Source organism: Pyrgilauda ruficollis, unplaced genomic scaffold (genome assembly GCF_017590135.1).
Source record: "Pyrgilauda ruficollis isolate IOZ18807 unplaced genomic scaffold, ASM1759013v1 scaffold129, whole genome shotgun sequence".
NCBI classification, from domain to species: domain Eukaryota; kingdom Metazoa; phylum Chordata; class Aves; order Passeriformes; family Passeridae; genus Pyrgilauda; species Pyrgilauda ruficollis.
The window spans coordinates 627,078-645,892 of NW_024511321.1; the positions used below are offsets into that span (position 1 = coordinate 627,078).

The 18,815-nt window shown below is 49.8% G+C and overlaps 1 protein-coding gene across 1 annotated transcript in view; it reads left to right on the forward strand.

The window, feature by feature from the left end:
- The window catches only part of NIN (ninein), a 57,637-nt gene that overhangs the window by 23,062 nt on the left and 15,760 nt on the right, over positions 1-18,815 (forward strand). The window contains exons 5-17 of the mRNA XM_041458511.1: positions 2,746-2,785; positions 4,100-4,287; positions 5,321-5,467; positions 6,390-6,557; positions 8,193-8,329; positions 9,410-9,550; positions 9,683-9,758; positions 10,036-10,146; positions 10,908-10,997; positions 12,551-13,077; positions 13,763-15,763; positions 16,955-17,080; positions 18,149-18,218. Of these exons, the coding sequence (XP_041314445.1) occupies positions 2,746-2,785; positions 4,100-4,287; positions 5,321-5,467; positions 6,390-6,557; positions 8,193-8,329; positions 9,410-9,550; positions 9,683-9,758; positions 10,036-10,146; positions 10,908-10,997; positions 12,551-13,077; positions 13,763-15,763; positions 16,955-17,080; positions 18,149-18,218 (3,822 nt within the window). The remainder of the gene's footprint in view (positions 1-2,745; positions 2,786-4,099; positions 4,288-5,320; positions 5,468-6,389; positions 6,558-8,192; positions 8,330-9,409; positions 9,551-9,682; positions 9,759-10,035; positions 10,147-10,907; positions 10,998-12,550; positions 13,078-13,762; positions 15,764-16,954; positions 17,081-18,148; positions 18,219-18,815) is intronic.

Here is an 18,815-nt window from a genome sequence, read left to right on the forward strand (position 1 = left end):
CCCTAAAACCCATCTCATTCCAACCTTCCACCATGGGCAGGGACAGTTTCCACTGGTCCAGGTGGCTCCAAGCCCTGGCTTTGAGGTTTTAGAATCTGCTGGCACATCCCAGTTCTGTCCCTTCAGTGCCACTTGCTCCCGTGCTCTGTGTGTTTATGGATTGTTTCCTGGCATTGGGAGGCTCGGGTTGAAACTCCTGCTTTTGGGTCCTCAGTGTGAGACTCCCAAAGTGGGACTGTCCTGGAAAGCCAGGATTTGTGATTTAACAGCTCAGGATAGTGCCTGCTCCCAGGAAAAGTGCATTGCTGGTGTGACTGGTGCTTTGGAGCTGAGGGCACCTGGCAAAGCGAGGTGTGGGGATTTGACAGCTTTTTTTTGGGGGTGTCTGCTCAGCCCAGGGAGCTGCAGCGTGGATCTGGAAAGAACAAAATCCATCAGCACTGGAAAGCCAGGATTTGTGATTAAACAGGTCATGGTAGTGCCTGCTGCCAGAAAAAGTGCATTGCTTTTTCATTGCATTGCACACACCAGGTGTGACTGGTGCTTTGGAGCTGAGGGCACCTGGCAAAGCAGGGTGTGGGGATTTGACAGCTTTTTTTTTGGGGTTCTCTGCTCAGGCAGCCCAGGGAGCTGCAGTGTGGATCTGGGAAGAACAAAATCCATCAGCACTGGGGCGAGGGCTCACCTCGTGGCATGTGCTGCTGATCATCATTTTAATTAGCAATATATTCCAGGGGAGAACAAAGGTCTGGCTGGCTGGAGCAGATGGCAGGGGGGGAGAGAGAGGTGGCTGCTGCCTCATTCTGGGCAGAGCACAGGCTGCAGATGCATTCAGAGCCATCTGCTCCGCACGCGCCTCCCCAGGGACAACGCATTCCTGCCGTCCCCTGCCTCTGACCCGGGCCAGCTGTAGCCCTGCCGGGGCTAGGGGACAATGAGGGCCTGACATGGGGATGTGCCACCCTCTTTGTCCCCTCCCGGTGGTGGCTGACCCCGAGCCCCCAGCGCACAAAGGGGAGGGAGGGAGGGGAGGTCGCACGAGCACCCCGGGGCTGCCAGCCGAAACCCCCCTGGGTTTGTTCAGCCTCTTTGGGCTGTTGGGGTTGATGGAGTTGTTGTGGTTTCACAGAATCCCAGAGTGGTTTGGGTTGGGAGGGGAGCTTAAAGCTCATGCCATCCCACCCCCTGGCATGGCAGGGACACCTTCCACCATCCCAGGCTGCTCCAAGCCCTGTCCAACCTGGCTTTGGATGCTTCCAGGGATGGGACAGCAGCAGCTTGTGTGGCTTTGCTGAAAGTGCTTGAAGTGAGGGGGTCTGGTGCTTGATTAACCTGATTCTATATAAAAGTGTGCATGTTGCTTGTGCACAAAGACTTGGACACAGAGGATTTGCCTTCTGCATCACTGCCAGGCTCCCCTCAGTGTCCCAGCTGTCCCCAAGGATGAGGATGGGTGGCTGCAGGGGGATATCTCTGGCACCCAAGCCAACCCTCTCTCTGCACAAAGTTTTCTGCATTTTCAGATGGCAATTTCATGGAATCCCAGAATGGTTTGGGTTGGAAGGATCCTTAAAGCCCATCCAGTTCCACCCCCTGCCATGGGCAGGGACACCTTCCACCATCCCAGGCTGCTCCAAGCCCCATCCAGCCTGGCCTTGGACACTTCCAGGGATCCAGCTGCTCTGGGCACCCTGTGCCAGGCTTCTGCTGTTGTCTTTATAAAGAACTTCCAGGGATGGGATTTAGTGGCACTTGTTGCCTCAGCTCCTGCTTTTGTCCCTCGTGGGACATTGTGATGCTGTGGCAGCAAAGGGCCCTTGCCTGGTCCTGCAGCTGAAACGGGAACAGCAGCAGAGCTAAAAAAAGTCCAGTGACTTAATTCAGTTTCCATGGCAACGTTGTAGATTAATGGCTTTTAGCTGTAATCTGAATGAGACGTATTGAACTTTTCTGTGATGCTTTAGAGCCTCTTTATGTCCTGGCTGACTTTGACTCCAAATCCATCAATCACGTGCAGGCAGGAGTATCCACTTGTACCACTGCAGGAGCAACATCTGCCACTGCTAAACCACAAGTTGATGTTGTGGAGCATCACGTGGGAGTAAATACCCTGGGCTGCTACAAGGGTGGCAGGGATGAGACAACGTGTAGTACATGAGGAAATCACCTTAAATGCTGTACTTGTGCTCCTGGGGTGCTGCCTGAGCTGATGGGATGATGCCAGAGGGAGCAGGGTGGTTTAAGACCACCATAGAGTGGGTTTTTTATCCTCTGTTAAGCTCAGTGAAAGGCTTGTTGACAGCATAGCTCTCTCCTGATACAGAGCTGCACTTGGTGGAGGAGGTTTGAATTTGGCTTGGCTGAGTGTGGGGCCAGGGATAACCCAGCTCTATGATCTTCCCTGCATCCCCATCCCCTCAGCCATCAACACCTCAAAGAAAAGCAGCACGGTTTGCTCAGAGGGCAAACCTCTCCCTTGATCCCCAGCACACTGCCAAGCTCTGATCTGTCCCCTCTGCTGGGTCATTTTTGGGGCTTTGGGCATCTCTGGGTTCTCCCCACCAGAGAGCCACCAGAACAAGGCAGGATCAAAGAGCCCTGGATTCCCAGCCCAGCCTGCAGGGAGATGAAAGCCTGGCAGCTTTGCTGGAGCCCTGCAGCTCCTTGGCTGCTGATCCCAGAGTCTCTTTCATTCAGGGGATGTCTTGCAATAAATAACTCAGGAGCCTTTGGTTTTCTCCGCAGCACTGGAAGACGCGAGGCAGCGAGGAGTACGAGGCCGAGGGTAAGAGCAGAGAGCAGCACCTGGGTTGCTTGTTTCATTTCAGCTTTGAGGAGGGATCAGAGGAGCACGTGGAGAGGGGCTCTGGGTGTGTGGAGCATCCCAGAGCTTGGGGAGGTGCAGCTGGGGCATCCCCCAAGCTGGGGATGAAAGTTAAGGTAGGGCACATCTTGTGCCGTACCCCCTCTGCCCTCTTCATCCTGCTGTGGGTGTTCCTGTCTCCCTGAGCCCTGTCCTGCTCCCCACTCCTGCCCCGGGGGGCTCTGGCTGTAGTGGAGCCTGGTGGGCACTAGATGTCAGCAGGGACCAGTCATTAAAAGTTCCCTAATTGTCACAGAGTTATAAATTCCTGGAATGGTTTGGAAGAGAACTTAAAGCTCATCCAGTCCCATTCCTGGAATGGTTTGGAAGAGAACTTAAAGCTCATCCAGTCCCACCCCTGCCATGGGCAGGGACACCTTCTACCATCCCAGGGTGCTCCAAGCCCTGTCCAGCCTGGCCTTGGACACTTCCAGGGATGGGAAATTTCTCTGGGCAGCCTGTGCCAGTGTTTTACCATCTTCGTCATCAAAAAACTTCCTTTTAATTACATCAGCACCTCTCCCGTATTTCAGCTGCTTTCTAACTCCTTCCCCATCCAAAGAGGCCAGCTTTTTTTCTCCTAAAGCTGCTTTTCCAGCTCCAGGAGGTGGCCTTGCAGCTCCCTTGATCCCATAACAGCCCAGGGGAGGAGGAGGGGTGCCTTTCCCAGCTATGCCAGCAGCTGAGGAAGCTCTGCTGCTCTTCCTTGGCCACCAGCTCATGTTGGCCATCAGACTCATCCACATTCCCAAAGATCCTCCTGGCCACAGCCCCAGCTGCTGTGCCTGGTCAGGCATGGGAGTGCCCATCCCTGGAGGAATGAAGAGCTGTGTGGATGTGGCACTTGGGGACAAGGGTGAGGGGTGGCCTTGGCCGTGCTGGGGAACAGTTGGACTCCATGGCCTTGGAGGTTTTTTCCCAACAATTCCAGCACTTGTTCCAGAGGTTTTTTTCAGCAATTCCATGATTCTCTGGCCACGAGGCTCCTTCCCCTGGTGGCAAAGTGAGTGAAATGCTGAGCAGAACCTCCTGCCAGAGCCTGATACTGCTGGGACCAGTGTCCACATCCTGAAACCCAAAGTGGGCTCTGAGTAGGATGAACCCAGACAAGTGATCCCTTGGGATCTGCAGAGCTGGGAAGGAGCTCTGCCCACTGCAGCACAGCTCCCCTGTGGGGTGCAGAACCCCCAGATCTGCTCCTCACTCCAGACACCGGAGCAATGTCCCCCATTCCAGGACAGCTGCGCTTCTGGAACCCAGACGACCTGAACGCCTCCCCTGGTGCCTCACCGAGCCCAGACTGGATCGAGGAGAAGCTTCAGGAGGTCTGTGAGCACCTGGGCATCACCAGGGACGGCCACCTGAACAGGAAGAAGCTGGTTTCCATCTGTGAGCAGCACGGGCTGCACGCGGCGGCCGGGGAGGTGAGCGACCCACCTCACCACTGCCCCTGCCTGGGCTTAGTGTGGGCCCCCAAAATCCCTCCTGGGCTTCACCACAAGCACAGGTGGATGCTTGGAAAGGGGTTTCCAGCTCCAGCTGCTGGTTCTCCAGCGAGGTTTTTGGTCCCAGACCATCAGGCTGCTGCAGGAGAAGGCACTGCCAGGCTGAGCCGTGGCGTGCGTCTCTCCTCACGCAATCACTGAGGGGTCTGGAATTTAAAAGCGTGGCTTGGATTCCAAGCATGTCTCCTTAATCCTGGGAATTTTCTAGCTAGACAGCAAATATGGGTTAAATATTCATAGGTGGTTGCTTTTGGCTTTGTGAAGGCCTGTGGGTGTTTCTGTCCTGCAGTGAGAGCCCACGAGAAAATGGAATCTTTAACAAAAAAAAAAGGTCTTGTCAACTTAGGATTTAGTTTTATTAAAAAAGTCAGATTTTTTTTGCATCTTAAGATAACATGGCTTGTATTAATTTCCTCCACAAAACAAGTTCCTGAGCCAGGTATTCCTTTGCAGCATCCACAATGAAATGTTTTCAGGGCATTAAGGCAGAAAATGGAAAAGATAAACTGTAGACAAAGAAATAATGAGGGACTAATCTGAACATCTCCAGTCCTACTTTTGAGAAAGCAGCATGCCCTGAAGCATCAAACAGATTTATGATAACCTTGCAGTGTCTTAGGGGTTATTTTTTGCCTGGTCACTTCCAGCTGCTCATGGTTTGGCATCTGTCTCAGTACCTCAAGCTGAATTCCTGAGGTCACACTGGCTCAGGAGCAGAATGGAATGAGGTTTTTTTTTTCCTGCTGCCTCATTAAACAGCAGCTCCAAGATGACCAGGAGCTTTTCTTCGTGGTGTATGTGTGCCTGCAGTTTTCCACATGGAAAATATGGAAATGTGCTGGGCTGATGTAGCAGGTAGCTCTCGCTTTGCTCTTTTTGGAGCCTTGGGAATAGAATGTTTGCTCTGTGCCAGATTCTTTTGCCCTTTTACATGATTTCTGTCTCCTTGCAGGTGCTTGAAGAGGTGCTCCATAACCTGGAGCAAGATGGGACCATGAGCATCGAGGATTTCTTTTATGGCCTGTTTAGAAATGGGAAATCTCTCACCCCTTCAGCCTCTACTCCATACCGGCAGCTGAAACGCCACCTCTCCATGCAGGTGAGGAAGTGAGAGGTGAATCCTGGGGTAAAAGGAGCAGGAGAATTCCTGAACAGTTCCCACCCAGCCTGTCTCCTCCTCTTCCTCAGTGTTTGTCCCTGCAGGGGCAGCTGTGAGGCAGGAGCTGGTGGCACTGAGCTGTGGCATACCCTGCTCCAAAAGCAGATTTCAAATTCTCGCTCAGAAAAAACTCTTTTGGGGGAGACAAAACACAGAACACCCTCATGGGAAAGGGGACACGGCTCCCCTTTGAAGTTTTATGGCTTGGAGAGAGCTCTGGCAACCTGTGGAGAGCAGTGGTAGAGCCTTGTAGAATTCCAGGGGGGTTTGTGTTGGAAGGGACCTTAAAGCTCATTCCAACCCCCTGCCATGGGCAGGGGCACCTTCCACTATCCCAGGGTGCTCCAAAGTCCATCCAGCCTGGCCTGGAACACTTCCAGGATGGGGCATCCAGTATAAACTGGGTGCAGGGGGAAGCACTGCCTGGGATAGGCTGGGGGAATGCAGGTCCCACATCTCTACTCCAACTTTTGCTTTTTTTCTGAGCGAGCATTTGAAATCTGCTCTCTGTCTTTGCCTGGAAGCTGAGGGCTCTACCCAAACCACTCTACAAATGCTCCCAGCAGCTGTTTTAGGGAAAGTGACATTCCAAACCAAAAACGAACAGTGGAAAACCCTTCTGGAGCAATGAGGCCAGCTCTGAAACCCTGCTCCTCCCGGGATTTGTTTTAAATCCCGAGTGCCTGCTTGTGCCGTGAGGTCGGCAGCGACGCTCCCGCCGGGTTTTGCTCGGCAGCGAGGAAAAACAGAGCTTAATCCTTAATCTCTGGAGCAGTGCCTAGGGAAATTCCATTGATAAAGCCCTGTGGGCACTGCCTTTGCCCTGTCACACCCTCCTCATCATCCTCATCCTCTCTGGCAGTCCTTCGACGAGAGCGGCAGGCGCACGACCACCCCCTCGGCCATGCCCAGCACCATCGGCTTCTCCCTCTTCTCCAGCCTGGATGATGGGATGGGCTATGGCTGTGTGGAGGGGGTCCTGGACTGCTGGCACCAGGAGGGCATAGAGAACAGCCAGGAGATCCTGAAGGTAACCCCCAGCTGCATCCCACCCCTGGTTTTATGTGTATTTCTTTCTCCCTGTGTTGGACGCTGAGTTATTTTTTTCCTTTCCAAAGTCCCTGGTTTTTCCCCTTTTAAAACTTCCCACAGGGGAGCTGTGGTTGTTCTATCCCTGGAAGTGTCCAAGGCCAAGTTGGACACGGCTTGGAGCAGCCTGGACTAGTGGAAGGTGTCCCTGCCCATGGCATGGGGTGGAACTGGATGATCATTAAGGTCTGTTCCAACCCAAACCATTCTATAATTCTAGAAAAATTCCCAGTGCTAGTGACAAGAGTTTTGGGAAATTTCCAATAATTTCCTTTATGGTGCATCCCGTTTTATCACTTTTAATGATAAAAATGCACTCTGATTTCCAGCATAGCTTGAAGAGGTCACCTACATTTGTTAGGAAGCAATTTAATTCCTTTTCCTCCCTGAATAGCTGCACCTGCAAACCTCTCAGCACTGGGGTGACCTGAATTATTGCTTGTGCTGAGGTGGAGGACAGCACTTGAAACCCTGCCCAGTCCTCAGTGTTCCATTAGACAGAGTAAAAGGGTGACGGGGATGAAATCAGGTACCTGAATAAATCCATCCCTGTCCATCTCATTAGAAGCTGTGGGTGGGAGAAGATAATTTCATGTGGCCATCACTGGATTCCCAACAAGATGACTGATTCGTCTGGATTTTAAATATCCATGTGGGTAGAGAAGAGCCAGGCTGGAATAGCCTCTGCCATGGCTCAGGATTTAAAACTCACTCATCACCTTGCACTGTTTGAGAAGGTGGGACCACCTTCACCAGATTTGTGTGGCCACCTTCACTTTGTTGCTTTCCACTGGAAAATTGCTTTGTACTGGTGTCACTGGGCTGGTTTCTCCAGTGTCTGCAGTGTTTCAGCCCCACCACAAGTGCCTTGCTTTGTGCTCCTGCAGGGTTAGGTTAAATCATTTAGGTTGGAAGAGTCCAGCTGTCAGCTCAACCCTTGCTCACCACTGACCCCCATCCCCAAGTGCCACATCCATATGGGTTTTGAACACTTCCAGGGAAAGAAAAGGCCTTTCTTCAAGGCTTGGAGCAGCCTGGGATGGTAGAAGGTTTCCCTGCCCATGGCTGGGGTCTGGATGACCTTTAATGTCCCTTCCAACCCAAACCATTCTGGGATTTTACAAAATTCCAAGCAGCTGCTGCTGATAACTTGCTTTCTGAGAGGTGGGATTCTCACCTGGGGATTTGGTGCTGCCTCTGTGTTGCCTCTGTTGCAAGAGCTGGTTTTGTTTGACACGAGCATCCCCAGCCACCTCCTCGCAGCAGCTGATCCCTGCAGAGTCCAGTCTTGTTAGATCCTGCAGGGAATCAGTGCAATTCATCAGTCCTGGCCTTAATTTCCTGTTGGTCTTGCAGCACAACCAGGACACTTCCCCTCTCCACAGCTGGCAGCAGCTCTGTTGGAGGGAGCTGGCAGAGATGTCTGGTTCATTGCCCTCGGGGCGTTTGTGACAGATTAATTAGCCAGCAAAGATCTCTTCTGAGCCTGCTCGTTCTCTCCTGTCAATCCCTGCAGAAATGTCTCCAGGCTCCTGCAGGAAGCTCATTCCACTCAAAGGATTTGTTGTTTCCACAGGCTCTGGACTTCAGCTTGGATGGGAAGGTGAACCTGACGGAGCTGACGCTGGCGCTGGAGAACGAGCTCCTGATCACCAAGAATGGGGTGCACCAGGCAGCCCTGGCCAGCTTCAAAACAGAGATCAGGCACTTGATGTGAGTCACAGGGATGGCTGGAGGTGCTGCTCCCTGCTCTGCTCGGCCAAGCAGGAGCTGGAGGAGCAGCTGAGGGCATGGTGGTGCTCCCAGGGGCACTGGGGTGGCACTGGAAGGCTCAGTTCTCTGTTGGAGCACTCAGACTTCCAGCTGTCCTTGTTTTGCCTGGGAAAAACACTGAAACCTCCAAGGATTGCAGAAAAATGTGGTTAAAAATTAAAAATTAAGGCAGCAGGCTGTTCCCAGTCTGGGAGTGGTCACTGCTGTCCACAGTGGTCATTGATGGCCAAGGAATGCACAGCTCAGGGCAGAGGCTGCTGGAGGTTCAGTACCTTTAATCCAAACTGATTTGGGGCATTGCAGAGGTTCTGTCGTGTGATAGATGTGGAGGTGAGGCACAAATCCACTGTAAATCCCAATGTTTTCCCTTTGAAAGTCACCACAGTTTGACTTCGTGCTGGGCTCGCTGTGCAGGTTCCTCTATTGAAAAAAGAAGGCTCCAGGGAGAGCTCAAAGCCCCTTCCAGTGCTGAAGGGGCTCCAGGAGAGCTGGAGAGGGACTGGGGACAAGGCATGGAGGGACAAGACACAGGGAATGGCTTCACTGCCAGAGGGCAGGGATGGATGGGAGACTGGGAAGGAATTCCTGGCTGGGAGGGGTGGGGAGGTCCTGGAATAGAATTCCCAGAGCAGCTGTGGCTGCCCCTGGATCCCTGGCAGTGTCCAAGGCCAGTCTGGACAGGGCTTGGAGCAGCCTGGGACAGTGGAAGGTGTCCCTGCCATGGCATAGGCTGGAATCAGAGGGTCTTGAAGGCTCCTTCCAACCCAAACCATTTCAGGATTTGAGCTGGGGAGCTGGACCACAGCTGAGGGTCTCAGGTGTTGAGGTCTCAGGATCTGTGGGGACACCAAGACATGTCCAGAGCTGTTTGGGTACAGGTTCAAATCCAGTGACATCAAATGCAGTTGTTGAGACCCTTGGAGATCTTTCCAAGCTTCCTCTCTGATGTTTCAAATCCCCTTTTTGGGGGAGCAGTGGGGGCTGACCTAATGCAGGCTGGCTCTGCTCTGCCCTGCCCAGGGAGAGGTTTGACCAGGTGGCCAGGGAGAAGGAGAAGCTGCGGTCGGACCTGGAAAAGGCAGAGAAGCTGAAATCCCTGATGGCCTCGGAAGTGGACGATCACCACGCCGCCATCGAGCGCCGCAACGAGTACAACCTCAGGTGGGCATCACCCATCCCTCCTCCTGGGCTTGGTGGCCACCCAGCTTCACCCCCAGCAGTATTTGTCACCCTCCTCCTTGTGAGGGTGTCAGCTGTGGGTTTCTCTGGGTCTGGTGGATTCCTAACCTCCAGAGATTTCACATCTCTGCTGCCATCACGTGCAGAGTGTGTGTGTGCACAGCTCTCAGATGAGCTGTCAAGCCAGGAGGTAAAACATCTTGATCAAGTTTTAAATCCTCTTTTAAAAAAAAACCATCCAAAGCAAACTTGCTGTTAAGCCTTTTGATAATTTATCAAAAATCCAGTGTTCACATTTGCTGTGGCAGGAGTGGGCTGTGTGTGAATAATAATAATTCCTGTCATCACCTGAAGCTTGGAATAGTGTCATGCTGGACTGGGAGTGACCCTTATTTTGATGAGTTAACACGTGCTGATTTTTCCTCCTCCAAGTGCTGATCTGCCGTGGGGTTTTTTGTTTGGCCCAGGAAAACAGCCGCCTGGAAAACGAGCTCCTGGAAACAGGAGAAAAACTGGCTGAGTGTGAAAGTCTGGCAAGCAAACTGCAGAGGAACTTGGAAAACGTCCTGGCTGAGAAGGTAAATCCCCCTTTTCCCAGTGGGGTTTCAGAATGAAATAATTAAGTTGCTACATTCCAGCTGCCAGTTTAACTGATAGCCAGATGCTTTTGGGGTCTCTATCCAGGCACAGCCTGCCTTGGTGACATGGACTGCCTTCCAGCTAAGGAAAATACAGATATTCCACCTTAGCTGTAATTTTATTCTAACTAAAGCAGGGAGCTTTAGAACGAAGCAATCATCCTGCAGATCTGCAGGGATTTTTTTTTTTTCCCCCCCCAGCACAGAGTTTTGGATGGGCCCAACTTGCAGGTCCTTTCAGGGAAGATGATGCAGGAGGAGTGAGGTTTTACATGGCATCACTGCTGGAATTAGGTGAAAATGGAGGTGAACAGCTGTTCATGGCTGTATTACATTAAACTTTCAGAATATCAGCTTCTCCCAAGATGTTTAAGTTTGTGCAGCCATAGCCTAGGTTTCATAATTGGGATTTCCAGCCTTCTTTAAAGCTTGGGATTTTTCACCACACTGACATGTGCATATGCTGAGGTAGAAAGCTGTGATCTGGAATCAGAATGAGCATGAGAGCTGTGCTAGGTGGCAGACAGGTTTTTTGGGGAAGTTACTCATTCCCTGCTAGGAGGAAAGCAGAGTTTCTTTATTTAAAATAAAAATCCAGAGTGGAGAAAGGGAGTGCAGGGCTGCTTGGGAGGGTATCCATGCTGTCCTGAGCAGGGCTGTGGGGTGGGTGGGTAACTGGATATTCCACTCCTGTGTTGCAGTTTGGTGACCTGGATCCCACCAGTGCAGAGTTTTTCCTGCAGGAGGAGAGGCTGGCCCAGATGAGGAGCGAGTACGAGCAGCAGTGCAGGGTAAGTGGAGCTGACACCTGGCTCCTGTGTCCACAGGAACATCACAGAACCATTTAGGCTGGAAAATCCCTCTCAGATGGAGCCCAGCCATTCCCCCTGCACTAAGCATCTCCCCAAGTGCCACATCCTCACTGCAAACAGCAGCACGAGGCAGGTTGGAAATCTCTTCCCACAGAACCAGCTGGCTGAGCTAAGAGGGTGAGGTGATCCCAGGGTGGGCTGGGAGAGGGTCCATGGAGCCCTGTGAATTCAGAGTTGCAGGAACTTAGAGGAGAAATAAGATACATCCACATTTTGCTGGTTTTCAGACCAGAAATATTTTTTTTTTAAATAAACCTGAGAATAGAAAGTTTGCTTTCTCTTCCATCTTGTGTACTTAAAAGACTTTAAGGTGAGCCTGCTGGTTTTCTATTTACACATCAACTTTCTGATATCTGCAGAGGTACCAGCTCATCTGTTGCCCAGAGAAGCTCTGGCTGCCTCTGGATCCCTGTGAGTGTCCAAGGCTGGGCTGGATGGAGCTTGGAGCAGCCTGGGACAGTGGCAGTGGTGGAATGGGATGAGCTTTGGAATCCCTTCCAGCCCAAACCATTTTGTGGTTCTGTGATCTGTTCTGCAGGATTATTTCAATAAAGGGCTGCCTTTGCTGTTGGGTTGGAAACAGCACAGCAGCTCTCTTAGGAAGCTGCAGTTTAAAAGCAAAAATTGTCTAGAAATGGGAATTGAATCTATACTTCTCAATATGCAGCTGATTTTTCTACTTTTGAGGGTGGCAGATATAAGTCAGCACTCAAGGTTCACTTCCTGGGCCTTTCAGACCTGCAGGATTTTGTGTTTGCACATTCAGGGAGTTGTTTTCCCCAATAACTGCTGTTCCTGGAGTGGAGTGCACAGCTCTTGGCACAAACCCTTGGGATGTTCCTCTGGCAGGCAGGAGGAAGGACCAGATGGTGAATGCAATAATGAGGGGATCTCTTTCCTAATTTGATCTTTTGCTTCTGATTTGATTTTTCAAGTAGATGGTGTTTGAGGAGGCATTTCCCAAGTGTTTGAAAATGTTACTAAAGCTGCTTTTTAATAAAAGGTCACAGGAAGAAGGAATATAAGGGAAAGCTGCTGGAGCTCCTGTTACACCTTCACCTTTGAGAACTTGGTATTGTAGAGGAAAAAATCCTCAAAGAATCCCAAGTGTTGGAATGAGATGGTCTTTAAGGTCCCTTCCCACCCAAACCAATTTGGGATTCTATGATTCCAGTAAGAAATAAAGCTCAGCTCTTATGCATTCTTTCCAGGGAAATTAATGTAAGATGTGCTGAAGTGTAAATCTTAAGGTCCCTTCCCACCCAAACCAATTTGGGATTCTATGATTCCAGTAAGAAATAAAGCTCAGCTCTTATGCATTCTTTCCAGGGAAATTAATATAAGATGCTGAAGTGTAAATTAAAATATTCAATGGAGTGGATATATAAAACTAGATGGAAATATTGATGAAAATATCCCTGTAGAATATTCTGTGGAAAGTGAATTAATCCATCCCGTTTTCCCTCCTGTAGGTGAGCCATTATGAAAAGCAGCTGCATGAGACAAAAGCCCACTGGGAAAAGGAGCAAGAGGATATGAGGCAGAAGTATGCTGAGGAGATGAATGTCGTGGAAAAGCAGATCACTGGCCTCAAAAATCAAATAGCAGAGCTGCAGGGCGAGGCAGCAGCGCTCAGAGAGCAGCAGGAGAAGCTCGACTGTAAACACAAGGAGGAGAAAAACAAATTGCAGATGCATTTTGATGAGGAGAAAGCCAATCTGCAGGAACTGCTGAGGCAGGAGCATGAAGATGATGTCAGGGCCAGACTGGAGCAGGTGAATGAGAAGTTCAGGCAAGAACGGGAGGAGCTGATCCAGAAGAGTGTCTGGGTGGAAGAGAAGATGAGAGCTGTGGTGCAGGCTCTGCAGGAGGAGAAGGGGGAGCTGGAACAGGGCTTCCACGAGCAGCTGAAGAGGCTGGCAGAGGTGCACGCCCTGGAGAAGGAGGAGCTCCAGGAAGAGCTGCTGAGGAAGCACCAGCAGGAGCTGGAGGAGGAAAGGTGAGTGCCACCTTTGTGGGGTGTCACCTCTGGTGGGGACAGTGCTGGAGCATGGTGACCGGGGTGAACCTAGTGCAGAAACACTTCCCTGCTGGGGAATTCCAAGTGTCCTGCTCTGTTCCACAGCACTGGGCTGCTCTCCAGGGTTTTTTCTCTTCTGACCTTTCTCAAGCAGATCTTTAGATTCATTTTTAGCTCGCCCAGAGGCAGCAGTTGTGTTAAAGCATAACCAGGCGTGATTAACTCCAGCTCTGTTCAGGATCCCTGTGCTCCACAAATTCTTTTTAAACTCTGGGTTTTCAGAGTTCTTTGCTGAAGGAGGAAAGGGGTGGCTGGGATGTGCTTTTAGCCAACATGGAGTGTCAAAAGAAACTGAAGCCACCCTGGGGTGAGGGGGGTGAGAGCATCTGCCCTCCCAAAATCTGAGCACAGGAACTGAAGGGCACGTATTGCACATGAAACCTTTTCTGAGGACATTTCATGAGTTGTTGCATTTTTCCAAGGCAGCTTTTCTTTTTGAAGTTCCACCACATTGCCTCCAATTTAACTTACGGCTCCCAGAAACACCCATCCAATAGTCAGTAGATAAAAAAAAAAAGTACATTTCCAGCTTGTTTTATTCAGCCTAAAAAGCCAGTTTAATCTCTGAGGTAGTTTAGTAATATCTTATGTTAACCATGTCTAGGAAAAAAATGGCAAGTGACTATAACAGAAGAGCATCTCATGCAGAAACTCAGTTTTCTGTGGACACACAAACACTTGTGAATAAATATGAAGAAACCTTGCAGAGTCTGGAAGGACGTTACCAGCGAGAGCTGCAGGAGCTTGCTGAGCAGCAAAGAGAGGAGAAATCCCAGTGGGAGTTTGAAAGGGATGAAATTGCTCAGGAGGCTGCTGAAGCCCACGAGCAGCTGAAGGAAAGCTTGGCAAGTGAGAAGGCTGTTTGTTCTGCCCTGAGCCAGGAGAAGGATCTCCTGGAGAAAAACTTCAAGGAAGAAGTGAACAAGCTGGTGTGTGAGAAGGAGCAGCTGGAGAAGGAGCTGAGAGAGCTGAGGAATGCTGCCCAGGAGCAAGAGGAAAAGATGAAGGAGAAAATAAAACAGCTCCAAAATGACCATGAAAAAGAGCTAAAGGAGAAAGATGAACAAATATCCACAGTGGAGCAAAATGGGAAACTGTTTAGGGAAAAGCTGGAGAGACTGGACAGTGAGTATAAGCGAGAGAAAGAAGAGCTCAATTCCAAACTTCTTGCTTTGGAGAGTTTAAACAGAGACATTTGTGAGAGAGCAGAGACAGAAAAGGCTGAGCTGGGTTTGGAAGTCTCAGACCTCCGGGGGAAAATACAGAAATTGCAGTGGGAAACACGGAGTTTTTCTGCCCTGCAGAGCCACTACAGGGTCCTGGAGAGTGAGTATGCAAAAGCCAAGAGCCAGATCGCTGCTTTTCCTGGTGCAGCTCCTCTGGGAGATGATGGGGATGTTCTCCAACACCTGCAGAAGGTGCACGAGCAGGCAGTGAAGGAGAATGTCAGGATGGCTGCCCAGATCCTCAGGCTGCAGCACCGGCTGGAAGCAGCAGAGCAGGAGCTGCCACCTCCCAGCCCCAGCTGCTCCCAGTCTGGCTCAGAACCGGAGGAAATAGATCCCACTTTTGAAGGGTTGCCCAGTGATTGTCAAGATGTGGCCGTGGGAGCAGATTTCAGTGTCCTTCCGCCTCTGGAGGCTGACACTACAGACCTGGAAGAAATGTCAGAGATGGATTGGGATTTGGAGGAGAGATGTGTGAAAGCCAGGGCTGGTGGCCACCCTGAGGCACAGGGGTGTTGGATCCAGGGAAGTCAAGCGGCTCTGGATGCTGATGGCAACCAGGATTGTGACAAGAACCTTTCTTGGGTGCCTCTGCTGCCAAAAGAGAGAGATCTGGAGAAAGTTCCCAGGCCAGAAGCGCTGCACAACGATGTCAAACAGCAGAAGGTTCATCTGCTAAATCACAGAATAGCTCCCAAAAATAAAGGGATTGTTTCTGATGCTTTGAAGATGCAGGTGGAGCTGGAGAGGGCTGAAGAACTGAGTGAAGACTCTCTCGTGCTGGATCACACTCCTGGGGCAGCAAATGGTGACCTGAAGAGCGTAATAGCTCAACTTTGGAAAAGGATGGAAGAGCTGGAAGACAGATCCATGGCACAGGCTGAACTTCTGTCGCTACAAGAAGAAATTCAGATAGAAAATGAGGACCTGAAGGCTGAAGTGATGCAGTTAATTGAAAAGAATGGAGTGCTGGAAGACAAGCTGCGTAGGCTGAGAAGCCTTTGTTGTGAACAAGAAGAAAACGAGGTGGGAAGAGTAAAGTTTGAAGAGGAAAACGCCAAATTCCTCGTGGAAGAGAAAGGATTGGAAGATATTAAAGAATCAGAGGATGTCCAAGAACAAGATGCTCAAGGAAAATCAGGTGTGCCCAGGGACACGAGAGGTGGGAAGCTGGAAGAACACCCCACTGCATTCCCGGGCCAGCAGCACAAGGATCCCCAAAGCGCCAGCACCACGACACAAATGGAAAAAGCAGGAATGAGGGATCCCAACCCCCAGGTGAAGGAGAACACTGTGGGTCCCCCAGAGGAGAGGAGGGCAGTGACCCAGGGCTTGCAGAGCACGTGCACTGAGCTGCAGCAGAAGGTTGACCTGCTGAGGTAACGTAACGCGGCGTTAGCCACTAACCCAGCGCTGCCCTGGCTGCTCCTTTAACCACCCTAGTTTAACTCTGCTTTAACTCCGAGTAGCAAGCAGTGCCGTGGACTCCTAACTCCTCTAGTCGTGGATAAAAGCCCACTGGAACCAATAACTGTGTGTGACTTACTCCTCTCTGTGCCCACCACCTAAGCAGGAGCACCTGCCGGCTGTCCTGTGTGTGGATGTCACCGTGTGTAGCTCGTCCTCCAGCACAAACCCATTGTATTTCCATGTCCAAAATCCATGGTAACACTTCCAGAGTGCTTTGTAGCTTTTACTAATATTCACTTCGCTCGGTTTGTTCCCTTCCAGAGCTGAATGTTGCTCGCAAGGCTAAAATTGCTCCTGTTTTTCCTCAGTATTTCGGTGAACGCTGTAGAATTATGGTAATTTGAAATGCTAAAAGTGCTTCTCTTTTTCTCAGTATTTAAGTTAATATTAGAGAATTATAGGGACTTTTTTCCCACTTAGGAACCCCTTAGGGGTGGGGTATGGTAAATATTTTTATAAAAGATATATTCATTATATTATACTCATCATAGGTTTTACCTACTTTTTTTAACTGCTGTATTCCAGCAAGGATTTCTTTTTTTATGCATAAAGTGGCTACAAGTGGTTTAATTATTGTTCAGCACCAGCTTCCTGCAGGAAATTGTTCTTTCAGGTGTCCCACCATGGCTAAGTTATTTCTGTGCAGTCTCCTGAGGACAGAAAAGACACTTCCCAACTGTGCTGTTCCCAGAATTCTGAATTCCAGTTGGGGAAACAGCTCACTCTCCTGGCAATCTGCATATTGTGGTGTTCAGTTGTTATTTCTAACTTAAGGACTGAAAAATATGTAAAATATTAGTGTGAAACTTTAGGTTTTAACTCACTTGAGCTGCTCAAAAACATGCCCCGAAAGTCCAGGTTTGTTTGGTTTTTTTTTTGTTTTTTTTTTTAAATTTGTTGTAAAATTTTGGGGTTTTTTGAACAAACTGGGGAGCTCTCCTGCTGAATTCATGTAAAATATAAATACAGCATTTATACATAAAACAAGGCAATTGTAGCTTTGTTTTTGAAGCATTACAGGTGGCTCTGACTAGTGGGACTTCTCCCTCTCCAGGTGTCCCACAGGAACTGTTCTCACTTGTCTCCTGTCTCTGGCACAGGTGTGAGGCCGAGAAGCTGCGCGAGGAAAACGCCGTCCTGAAAAACGAGGTGACTTTATTAAACGAGGAAGGGAGCGCTTCCAGCCTGAAACTGAGGGAGCTGAATGGATCCAGGGAAGAAATGAGGTGAGAATTCCACGGGGAATGCAGCCTGTGATGCCTTCAGGCTGTTGTGTGGCTCAGCCACGATGGGTTCATCCCTTCTCTCCGAGCTCCTTCGTGTGTTAGGTGCTGTGCAGATCCAAAATGGGGTTATTTCATGGTGCTGTTGGAAATCCAGCAGGTTGACAGGTTGTTCCTCATCCTTTTCCCTGCCCCAGCTTGTCCTGCCCATCCCCAGAGCCAGGCAGGGGTTTAGCTGTAGGCATTGAGGTGACCCAGTAACACGCACAGGACTTAGGAGCTGACCTGATGCAATTATTTGTGCTTCAGCAAAGGCAGGGAGAGGCTCTTATGACAGATTATTCCAGTGGTTGAGTCTTTGGCAAGTGCAGAACCATCCCTGATCCTGGGATTATTCTTCCCCTCAAGGAAAGACCCACTTGGGGCACCTTGAGAGGTTGAGCACTTGCCAAGCTGATGCAGAACAGGGATGCTGAGCAATAAATAAATAAAATGGGATTTCAAAGCTGAGCTTTGCTAAGTGCTGGCTTAAACACAGCAGCAGCCAAAAAGCCAGGAGGGAAAAATGTGCAGGTTTGTCTTGAAAACCCAGCTTAGTGATGATGCCAAATATTTCCCTGCCCTTTCCAGCATGGCTGTTGTTCATCCAGTGCTATCTCAGCTTTATCCAGTGGCTGCAGCATCCTCTGCTTAAACTTTGCTCTGTGAGAGTCTCCTAAATTGAAATCTGAGCCTTTCATGTTTTGCAGTCATCAAATATGGTGTCGTCTTTGGAGATGGATTTGTCAAAAATGAAGGTTCAAGCTCATCTGTTGGAACAGGAGAACCACATCCTCAAGCAGGAGCTGGAGAAGACAAAACAGGTATGGCATGCTGTTGGCCACTCCACATGGATTTTAAATCCCTCCAGGGGTGGGGACTCCACCACTGCCCTGAGCAGTGAAGAAATCTTTGCTAATACCTAATCTAAACTCCCCTGGCACAACTTGAGGTGATGTCCCCCAGTGCAATCTTGCAGTTGTGTACATTGATAATTGATTTGGGTGTTAATGAGCTTTCATTTTTCCACAGGCAGAAGATAGAGGCTGTGAGAAAGGAGAAAGTGGCTGTGCAGAAGATGGTGGACAACCTGAAAAAGCAGGTGTGTGGCCAGAGCCCAGAACCTTCTCTGTAGAAATCATCACTGCATCAAAGCTGTTCCTTGGATAGTCACAAAGACCGCAGAAAACGAGCACTTTATAAATTTAAACATTTGATAACTGTTTGATTGCCTCTTTGGGATTGATTTGAGGCTTGCTGGACCTGCTCATAAGACAGAAGCTGTAATTGTCCAGCTTACAGCCTTGAGAGCACTATCCACAGTCAACTTGGAAAGTTTTTGTCATAGAAATACAAAGTTTAAACCTTTTGGTTTGTAGTTTTTGTGCAATTCTCTGCAGTAGCCCCTGGGAAATGGAGATTGTGATTCAACCTCTTCTCATTTCCCAGCTGGCTTGGTCTAGGAATGCTGCCAGTTGTATCCATATGGCTGCTACTTTGATTTTAGGGGTGCCTTGTTATAATGGGTGGAATAGAAGGATTAATTACCTTTTACATCCATCTCATCTTGGTATTGCTTAGGACAATTCTTGCTCAGAATAATCTGTTAGGATAACCCTCAAAATCCATGCCAGCATGGCAAAGAGTGCTGTGTTGGGTGACTGATATGACTGGTCTCTAATTAAGGCCAATTAATGAC